Source organism: Peromyscus eremicus, chromosome 6 (genome assembly GCF_949786415.1).
Source record: "Peromyscus eremicus chromosome 6, PerEre_H2_v1, whole genome shotgun sequence".
Lineage (NCBI taxonomy): Eukaryota > Metazoa > Chordata > Mammalia > Rodentia > Cricetidae > Peromyscus > Peromyscus eremicus.
The window spans coordinates 50796558-50807419 of NC_081421.1; the positions used below are offsets into that span (position 1 = coordinate 50796558).

The 10862-nt window shown below is 45.1% G+C and overlaps 1 protein-coding gene across 3 annotated transcripts in view; it reads right to left on the minus strand.

Annotated features, from left to right (window-relative positions):
• Window positions 1–10862, minus strand: part of Golim4 (golgi integral membrane protein 4) — an 81525-nt gene that overhangs the window by 8885 nt on the left and 61778 nt on the right. For all 3 annotated transcript variants that reach the window (XM_059265505.1, XM_059265504.1, XM_059265503.1), the window contains 5 exons: window positions 9586–9842; window positions 8646–8728; window positions 7256–7365; window positions 3463–3630; window positions 3054–3122 (listed from right to left, as the gene is read on the minus strand). In XM_059265505.1, coding sequence (XP_059121488.1) covers window positions 3054–3122; window positions 3463–3630; window positions 7256–7365; window positions 8646–8728; window positions 9586–9842 — 687 coding nt within the window. The remainder of the gene's footprint in view (window positions 1–3053; window positions 3123–3462; window positions 3631–7255; window positions 7366–8645; window positions 8729–9585; window positions 9843–10862) is intronic.

Genomic DNA, 10862 nt, shown 5'->3' on the forward strand with positions numbered 1-10862 from the left:
TTTTTGTCTTAGAACGATAACATGGCTGAGACAAAAGAAGGTAGTGGAAAGCCGGGGCCATACAGTAGTCATTGAAGTGTTTACTGCGTAAGCAATTAGACCTCAAATTCAATCTTCAGAGCTCATGTGCCGTGCACATAACCCCAGCACCAGTGAGGCAGACACAGGCAGATAACCAGGGTTGTCTGGCCAGGCAGCCTGCCTACTTAGTGAATGCCAGGCCAAATGACAGACCTTATTTAAGAAAATAAAGGGGGATGACACCTGAGGGATGACACCCAAGGTTGCCCTCTGGCCACTACACTCATGGGTATAGACGTGAACGTGTACCCTCACTAATACCAACACAGTAATACACTAACACCTACACCTCTGAGTTTTGCTTGGGAGGGAAGAAAACTGGGCACTATTATAAGTCTACAGCCCAGCCATTTTAGAACAGCTGGGACACTCAGGCTAAAAAGAGACCAGGGGGATGAAGCCACTCAGTATTTCTCATTGTTGTTAAAGTGTGTCCATGAATGCTGCTCCTCTCCAAGCCCCCCCCCCCCCGCCACTAAAACTATGCAGTGCATCCATGCTTTTAGTTCACTGCTCATCTCGCCGCAGGTTGCTCAGCACCTCATCTTTATTATTTGTGTTTGAAAGAAATGTGGCATCTGCTCTTCTCCCCACCTCCACAGAAGGCCTTGGCATAATGGAAAGAGTTGGTAAAATTCAACACAGCCTGTGCAAGGGATGCTCAGTGGACAGGGAGGCAGTTAAGACTGGGAAGAAAAGCTTTCTGAGAGTTTAGGCAGTAGTCCTAAATGACAGGGGTGTGTGTGTGTGTGTGTGTGTGTGTGTGTGTGTGTGTGTGAGAGAGAGAGAGAGAGAGAGAGAGAGAGAGAGAGAGAGAGAGAGAGAGAGAGAGAGAGAGAGATTGACTCCAGATCCAATGCAAGAGGGCGTTAGAAAATATAGAGACATTGTTACAAGGCCTCAAGAGCTTCGGGAACAGTGTTAGCAGCCAAGGAGAGGAACAACAGAACAGCAGAGCGGAAGGACGGCCTCTGGGTGACCGCTTCAGTGGAACTGCCCAAGCCTCTGCCTTGTTGCCTGCCCTAGCCTGTCTGTCTTTTCTTACTGTCCTTCATCCTTCTCACATCTCAGGGTTTCTATCCTTCCCTTTAACTGATCATACTACCGAGCTGAGAAGGAATCAGCAAACAGTGATTAAACTTTTATGTTTACCCTTCTGAATTTTTAAAAGGAAGCCAAGGTGAACCGTTTCTCTCGTAATCCCTCAAAGCTCCCCCTGATCTGACTTGAGGAAACAAAGGACTATTGGTCTAGACATGCTGTTACAAGAGCAGTCCTGAGGAATAGCTTTCTCCTGCAAATGTCTTAATATTCAAGGCTGCTACTTTCTCCAGCGCTCTTTCTGAAAAGCTAATCTCTGGGTCTTCATGAAGATGAACAGCAGGAGGGGAAATGCAAGGGAATGCAAGGATCAAGCCTGTTACAGAGAACACGGCTGTGGTCATAAAGGGCAGCAGGCTTTTCTCTTTTCTTGGGATAAGCACAATTCTAGCATTGGCTCTAAAAGGCTGACAATCAGTAAGAATGAGGCAGTGATTCATGAAGGCAGCGGAGGGTGTGGTGTGAGTGTGGAGCACAAACTCTGAGCTTGCTCTCTTCCTGGGGGCCTGGCTTTAGGTCGTCACGTCATGTCACTTGTCTGTGTCTACCATCTCACCTGTCCTTTCCCCCAGGGACAAAGCCTTCTGTTTGCAAGACTCTTGTTATGAAGTGGCCCTTAACCAGTGCTTAAACTTACTGACTTGTCTATGAAGGGAGTAAATGTAAGGTCTTGAACAGATGCAAACCATACATCCTCTGGTAATTTGAGTGCAAATTGCCCCCAGAGGCTCATTGGGAGCAGCATTATTTGAAAGGATTAGGACATGTGCCCTTGTGGGAGTAGATGTGGCCTTAATGGAGGAAGTGTGTCACTGGGGGTGGGCTTTGAGGTTTCAGAAGCTTAAGCCAGGCCCAGTGGCTCACTCTCTTCCTGCTGCCTGCCCATGGGGATGTAGAACTCTCAGCTGCCTCTTTAGCACCACATCTGCCTGTGTGCTGTCATGCTTCCCACTGTGATGATAACGGACTAAACCTCTGAACTGTAAGCCAGCCTGAATTAAATGTTTTCCTTTATAAGAGTTGCTGTGGTCATGGCATCTCTTCACAGTAATGAAACTTTAATACACTCCCACATACAGTTCACTAGAGAGACAGCTGCTAGAGACAATCCCTCACACACTGCACTCACCAGCTGATTCATTACAGGAATAAGACAATGGGATAGGTTTTATATAAGATTCATTAGTGGTAATATGTCAGAAATCTACAATGGAAAGGAAATTAAAATTTAATATTAAGAAATTCCATCTAAATGCATCTTAATTCAAATGGAATCCAGTCCTTTCCATATTTTACCTCCTCCTTTCTTTTTCTTTCCCTTTTTCTTTTGGTGGAGGGGGTGTGCTAGAGACTGAACTCAAGACCTCTCACTTGTCAGGTGACCCTGCCCTCATTTTTAAGCTTAATTAAGATTCTGCATTCATATTAGGGAAGAGGTCAGAAGGAAAGATTGGTGAATCTCTAGAAATACTTGGAGTGGGTTAGATGAGTCCCAGTTTACTCTGTAGGGTCCCCCTGAGACAGCATGGGGAAGATTCCAGAGAGAAAAATACAGGGGTCAGTACACACTCCCTGGAAGTGCAGAGCCTTGTTCTTCTCTCTTGGATGCAAGAAAATGCAAGCATGGATACTCTCAAAAAGATCACATGTATCTACATCTGCCAGAGGTCTTCTTGATTCCAAACTTCTGGTCATTTAAAATCACTCTGGTTTCTTATCTTCTAAGTGTTTCGACTGCTATGATCCATTTCTTCTTCAAGCTCCCAACCCTTTCTCATTCCGTTTAAGTCTGAATGTCAAAGTCAACAGAGCTGAGGTTTGTTTGAGGGTAGTATGCCCAGTGTGCCCAGTCACATGCACTAATCTTATACCTCCTCCTCTCCTTCCTCCTGGTACTGTTCATCAACATTATCCTCCTGCTGGTCTGGATTCCCTGCCATCTGTAGGAACAAAAGGAGAGGCTCACGTTACTGTACCCTGGAGAAGGGTCTCACAGGATGCTGGGTCAAAGGATGCGCACACCAGGATGAAAAGCGTCCTGGCAAAAGGCATCAGTAGCCAGAAAATGCTGAGTGTTCATTTCTCAAAAGAAGTGTGTGTCACTCTTTATCTCCCTCTTGGAGTACAGGCATATCACCTTACATAAGGGTCCAAAACCCGATGATGTGCTGATGTGGCAAATCGTCTCTCAACCCACATAAGCACGTGCCTTTCCCATCAATTAGGCATTTACTGAACCGCTCAGGCTGAACCCACCCTTTGTAGAAGGCATCATCTTACCACCAAGTGCTCGTCCATTTCTGCGTTCTCTTGCTTTGCTTCCCCTGGTTTCTGCTCCTCACTTTCCTCTGGCAAATTCTCTTCCCTCACTTGCTCAGCCTCCTCAAATTCATCTTCCCCTTGATTGTTGGGGTCATCTGCTGGGTTTATGTCCTCCACAGCCGCCCTCTGGAAAACGTTCATAAAAAGCACCCACCGCCTCAAAACTGAGGCTCAAGATTAAGTTCATTGCAAAGGTCACACACACACTGGCAGGAAAGGAAATTGTCCTTCGCCGGACAGTTCAAATCAATTTTTTCCCCAAGACTCGCAGAGCATGAAACATCTCCATGTCCAAGATGGAGCTCCCCTTGCTTTGTCAGTAGGAGGAAACAGATTGATGGAGGAGGGGCACTTCATATGTGCATGTGACTCCTCAACATTCTAGTAGTAAGTAATGTACGCTTCACTACGCAGCCAACAGTGCTCATTCAGGTCTGAGGGCTAAGTGGAGAAAAACCGATCAGTAATAACCAAGATGGGAGAGTTAGGGGACAAACAGTAACTCCTTTCACTGCTACACTGACTTTCACACCCACTTCCCTGGGAGAGAAATCTGTGAGTGTGAGGTGGACGTGTTGGTTGCACGTGTACAAGTGTGTGCACTTGCACCTATGTGTAGCTGCCCAGGAGTGCACACGAGTGTGGAGGCCAGAGGTTAACTTCAGGTGTCATGTCTCAGGAGCAGTTCACATTCTATGTTTAGATAGGCTATCTTACAGTGAGACGTGGGGCCCATCCACTATGCTAGACTGGGTTGTTATGGAACCCTGGGCATTCGGTTTCCAGCTCTCCAGCCCTGGTATTGTAAGATGCACCACCATACTTGACTTTATATGTCAGTGCTGGAGAGGAAGCAACCAGCACTTGACTAACTGAGGTATCTCTGCAGCTCCCGGCAAGATCATTTGAACACGTAAATAGGGAAAAAGTAGCTGATGTGAAAGAAAGCCCATAGTGGAAGGACCCAAGAGGAAGACCTACCAAAGAGGCAGGGCAGAGAAAGAACTCCACAGTAAATGGTTTAGGTGTAGCATGCCAAATTTCTTTTATCAACTAGGGCTACCAGGAAGCAGAGTAATATTGCTTTAGAAAGGGATAGGAAAAATCAGACGATGCACTGTCAAAGGTATTTCCACAGCAGTTCTGAGTAATTGTGTTCCCCAAACGCCTTTCAAATGAAGTGACATCGCAATTACTTCGGTTATCCATTTAAGACCCTAGCACACCTGTTAAATAATACCCATCCTTACAGTGATCCTGAGATGGGCATCCCCAATCCCTTGGTAAGCCATGGGACACTCACTGAAGTGGGAATTGCTCTCCATGGGACGCCGAAGCCATGGAGTGGGACTCAGCCTCTCAGCGCTGTGCAGACAAGGGGCTCTGGCTACAGTTCACCGAGCTGCTGGGGCATGGTCAAGAGCTCCCTGCAGTGTCAGCTGGCTTATTACTGCATAGCCCTGGCCGGGAGCTTCAAGTGCAAATGACACTGCTCTCCATATAAATGAGAAGTCATCCCCTTCACACCCAGTTCCAATTACTTTGTAATCTCTCGCCTTATAGGCTTTCTTGTATGAATTATTGGTCATTTGTGTGGGGGACAAAAAAGAAACTGTAATGTAATCCCTGTAAAAAAAAAACCAAAACAAATAAACAAACAAAAAACAACAACAACAAAAAAACACTAAGCACCTTTTTCATTAAAAAAAAAAAGTTCATAAAAATGGAAATTCTAGTCCCAACTCCAACCAAACAAGAGTTGAGAGGGTTACAGGGAAAAAAAAAATGTTACATCAAATATAATAATGACTGCAGCCTGGGACAAGAGGTGATTCACAACGTCTAGTTAAAAGGCCTATCTTTTCCAGTGGAGTGCATTGGCTAGAATAAACAAAAAGATGTCAGGAGATCCCATCAGCGAGGGGTCCTGCAGCAGATCCTAAAGGCAAGTGTCTGTCATACCCACCCCTTCCCACTGGCGGCCTTTGTCTCCTCTTACACACTCGCAGCCTTTTGTGCTCCGGCTTTCTTGCTCTCAAGGGATATTTTCTCATTCCCTCATGTGTTCCTGCTTCAATTACTGGAAAAAATTCAGAGCCAGGTTCCCAGCTGCATAGTTTCCTAAATGTTGTTGCAGAAGAGGGGAAGAGAAGGTATTCTGTCCCACCTTAGTGCTAGGTAAGTCAGAAAGCCCTCTGCATCGAAGGGCTCCAGGTAATGACAAGAAAGACTTCGGCACTGGCAATCATAAAGGACCTGGCTCTTCCTTCCAGGTCCCTGGATTAATTTAGACAGAACTCATAAAATATCAGAGATTGAATGCTACCCAATGTGAGTATTGATTTATTAGCGAGATATATATATATATTATTAGCAATATTTTGTATATATACATATACATACATATATACATGTATATATATAAAATAAGACAACTAATGTAGTCTGTAAACGTCATCTGCACAAAACACAGGGTTGGATTCATTCCACAATTGCTTGCATTGCTCCTGAGTAGGGCTCAGGACCTAGACTGCCCAGGTTGAAGGGTGAGGGTCTTGTTTTCAGTCAATGCAAAGGCTAACCTAGCATCTACATAATTACATTCTGAATTGTGGACATTATCTTGGCACCTGAGACCCTCTTTTCAAATCTAAGCCATACATCCTTATTTACTGTTATTAAGAGGGTCACTGGACAGCTGTGTAGAAATCAGGTCACGTGACGCATCCCAATAGACCCACACAACATGCTCAGCAAACATGAAGTCCTTTCTCTGGTCCTCTCTCTAACATTTAAGCTGGCTTGCCCTCTCCTCTCAGTCTTTACGAGTCACTATATTTTTCAATGCTTTTCAATTTTGCTCAACCTAAAAGCTTCCAAAGTGGTTTTTTTTTTTTTTAAATCCTTAGAGCAACCTCCAGCCCATCTCCTCACACCCCCACCGTCAGAAGCACAGCTTGGAGAAACCAGAATTGTTAAGCACGCAGGCCTGCTTTCTTCAACGGAAGGAAAAAACACCACTTGTTCACTTGGAATGCTGGAGTGAAAGTGGTCAGACAACCTGGTGATCCTTTGCCACTCCTTTTGGAGCCAGCCTTCACCTGAATTTCCCCCAGATCTCGAGAACTGTTCAGGCCCTAATCCTGGGTTTTGCCTCTCAGTGAATAGAACGCACCCTTAAGAAGCCCCATGTACTCTGCATCCTCTATCAATAGAATTCAGACTTCCGTTTATTACAATTTTTCCTCTCTAGATCCCAGCCTTGAGCACTGTTGGCCAGTCAGGAGAACTCATTCTTATGATAAAGGCCTCAGGTACTTTGCTAGAGTGGTGTATTTTGCAAGGGAAATTTCTATTGTAGCCAACCCTAAAGTTTTGTTATAAGAATTGTCACATGGAAACTTACGCCCCAAAGTTCTACTGTGTTTAAATGTGTAAGAAAATTAAACCACGGGATCAGACTCTGGATGTTTTGATCCGGTTTGACTGACTGAGTCCGGCGGTTCTGAGTTTTTACTCTCACCTCTTTGCTGTTCATTTCTCTGCTGGCTGTGATTCCTGCAGGGACCCTGCAACACTCTACCTCACGGTTTTCAGTGAAACACTGTGTTTCGTTCCTACACAGTTGTGTAAGATGTCCTCCTCTGTCCGAGGAGAAAGCACATCTGGAGCCAGAAGCCTGAGTCAGACACGTTTTCTTCCCGCCTGCCCCATGAGTTACTAATGGTTGGGACCAGCAGAGGAAACTTACATCTGCCTCAGCTTCGGGGTCAGCTTCTTGGGGTCCTGGTTCGTGAGGTTCCTGTCTGTTGCCTGCGTCTTCTTCAGCTTCATCTTGGCGTTGGTTCTCTCTCTCATAGGCTAACAAAGCAAAGGAACCATAATCAGCCCTAAGTGGATCAGGCAGGATTTTCCTCTCACAAAGCAGCCGACAGTGGCTTCCCTGAGATCACATCAATCTATCTCACCTCCGTCTTGGGTAGCGGTATGTCTCTGTCTTATTTTGTTTTTGTTTTTATTTTTGTTTTCTGAGCAGTTCTGTCCTTTTTCTGGACTGTATGTCAAATGGATGGGTGAATGTCCCATTCTATCATTGTTAAGGGATGTTTACAGCAGACACTGACATTTCCCCACCAGATATGAAAAGTAGAATCAAAACTCTTATAATAAAAGAAATTCTATACGATTAAATTTTTTGGTTAATGTCAGAAAAAGAGAGTTTTCCAAAATTAGGACACTTGAAAATGGACAACAACAACTGTGAACTCAGAAGCAGACAGATTGCTGCCAGAAAAACACATCCTGTGCTTATATTGACATAAGAGTTTACTTGATATTCTTTGTTGGGGGGGGAGTACTCAGATTAACAGAATTATAAGAGCACACAAAAACTGTAAATCATTTAAAAGTAAGACATAAGAGAGAAGGTTAAGGATACAGAGAGTTACTTAGTCTGGACATAATAAAGAAACAGGGGAGCCTGCTGGCCAGACGCAAGAGCACAGGGGGACTTATTAAACAAGAAGGGAGCAAACAGCTCCCTGTCTTATGACGAACAAATGGAAGAAGTTAAAGTGACCCACGGGGGATGTGAAGGCGACAATTTCTTGACTCTTAGGGTTATAAAATACCACAATAGGCTGCTGATTGAGTAAGGGCATGCCTTTGCTCTTCTTTAGACACTTTCTAGAAAATCAAACATTTGTAAGAGTCACTGGCACCAAGCAGAGTTAACTTCAGCTCTACTGCCCCAGGAAGCAGCATTTGACAAATTGCATACTTGATGTTTGCCATAAACATAAGCAAGGGCACAAGATTTCCAAGCTAAGTAGAAAACAGAGAAAGTTCCTAAAGAATACCAGTCCTATGATTGTCAGAAACAACCATTAAGCACACAATGGGATTCAACAGAGGGAGAATGTTGTAGAAAAAAGCCATTCTCTTCACCAGTTTTCACTAGTGCTAAGTATTTTTGCCAGGACTCAGACCAAACGTAGTAACGGCATAAGCGTGAGTCACAGCTGCTCTCTGTTATGTACACAGGTATGCACTCTGCCTGTGGATGCTACGGAATGTGCTCCTCGATGTGGTGTGATATGACCGAGTCATTGGACGAAGGGTCACCATCTGAAGAGTCTCACCTCCTCCCTCTTCTTCATGGATTCCCTGGTCCTCGGCTCCCTGCACGACGTCGTTCTCTACAGCATTGTAATTAACTTGCTGCCTGCCAGGGACATAAATTCAGAAATCAAAATTAACAGCCACAGCTTGGAAAGGTCATTTATCTTTCAAGACAGGGATAAAAAGGGATTTTCAACTTTTAAAATGAGCCATAACTTGTTTCTGGGATTTAGATACACACTAAAGTATAGTAGTGACACCAGATACGTTTTCAAAGCATACCAGGAAGAGGTAAAATGTCATTTCATGATGAATAATAAAGTTAGCACTAAGTCAACTAGTCTATTTTGAGATCTATTACTTTTATTTATTTATTATTTTGTGAGGTTTGCATATGATGTGTGTGCGTGTAAGTTTTGTGAGCGGTGTACCACCATGCTACAGCACATGCCAGGTGGTCAGAAGAAAACCTTGCACACTTGTCCTTGACGTCAACCTTGTTTGAAACAAGCCCCCCTCTCTCCCCACCCCCCCACCCCCTATCCCCTGCTGTTTGCCTCCAAGTACTCCAGGCTATTTGGCTGCGAGTTTCCAGAGAGTCTCCTCTCCCCATCTCCCACCCTGGTGTACTAGCCCTGGAATTACAGGCTGTATGCCATGGCACTTAGATTGACAAAGATTCTGGGGATTTGAACTTAGGTCCTAATGTTTGTGTGTCAAGCCCTTCATCACCAAGCCACCTTCTCAGCCCATAACGACTACATTTCGGAAGAAAAAAATTATGCTAAAATTAAGTAGCTAGCATTTAATTCCCCAATATTTTTTTTTTTTCCTACCTTGTCTACATGAGCAATATGAGCCTGCCCGCCTGCCACAGGTTCAAGGGCTACACATACACAAAGCTGATTTGACACCAGAGGAAGGACTGTCTACACCCACCCAGGGGATGGGGCAGGCTACCGTAGCTGCTGCGGGTGCTGCGGCTGCTGGACGTCCTCATGCTCTGCCTGCTTCTGCTGAGCCATCTCTCTGGCCAGGAGCTGCTGCTGCTGCTGCTGCCGCAGCAGGTGTCCATGTAGCCTCTGTTGGTGCAAAGCTTCCTGGTGTTCTCTCAGCCTCTGGGCTTCCTCATCCCTCCTTGCCGCCAGCCTCTGCTGCTCCAGCTGCTCCTCATACGGGGAGCGGAATTTTGTGACTGCCTTGGTTGAATGGTCCACCTAGAGCAAAAAGAGTTGATGCTAAACCAGAGGGGCTGGACCCTCCGGGCACTCCCTTCGTTTTCTTGTCAGGAAAAACGCAGGAGGCAGGGTGGGCTTCTTAACACTTTACGGCAGGTGACCCCCAGTTATCCATAAAGTCCAATATCTCATAATTTCCATCTTTCTCTGAATGGCCTCGGCCGTCTTATAGCAGACCTGCCAGCTGGAAAGCCGTCTTTCAGTGTGTTCCAGCTCAAATGGAACAGAGGACAACACAAGAAATCAGTTCCACCCTTAATTAAATTTATGCGCAGAGGTTCTGAATCAAGTTGGCACTTGGTAACCCCACACTAATTGCACAATTTGTGAGGCTAAGGCTTTGCCTAGGAATAGTTAAAGACCCAAGGATGCTAATTAACTCCAACAATGGGCATGGCAGTCTCAGGCTAAACAAAATGTCAAATCTCAGCTTATACTGAGGAAGCCGAGAAGAGAAAGAGAGATAGAGGTAGAGATGAGAGAGAGAGAGAGAGAGAGAGAGAGAGAGAGAGAGAGAGAGAAAGAGAGAGAGAGAGAGAGAGAATGCCTGTGTGTTGTGCTGTTCAGATGTGAGTGTGGGTGTCTCCTCAGCTGTCATTCCTCAAATGCCACCTTGTAGATGCTTGTTTTGTTTTGTGTTTGTTTAAGACAGGGTCTCCCATTGGCCTGGGACTTGCTGAGTTACGAAGGCCTGTGAGCCCCAGGAATCTGCCACCAGAACTGGGACTGAATTACACTTTGTTTTCTATTTGGGTTCTTGGACATCGAACCCGGGACCTCATGCTTGCAAGGTAGGCAATTACTGACTGAGCCATCAATCATGCCTGCCCCAGAGAAGAGATTTTATATAAATAAACTATGCATGGATGCAGAAATGCATTCTGATCAGAGGAAAATCAAACACAGCAGTTCTTCAAATCCTGCTCCCCAATGAGTTATACATCTTCCTTCCCTTCCCTCCCCAATTAAAATACACACATTTAATTGTCAGCAAAAGGA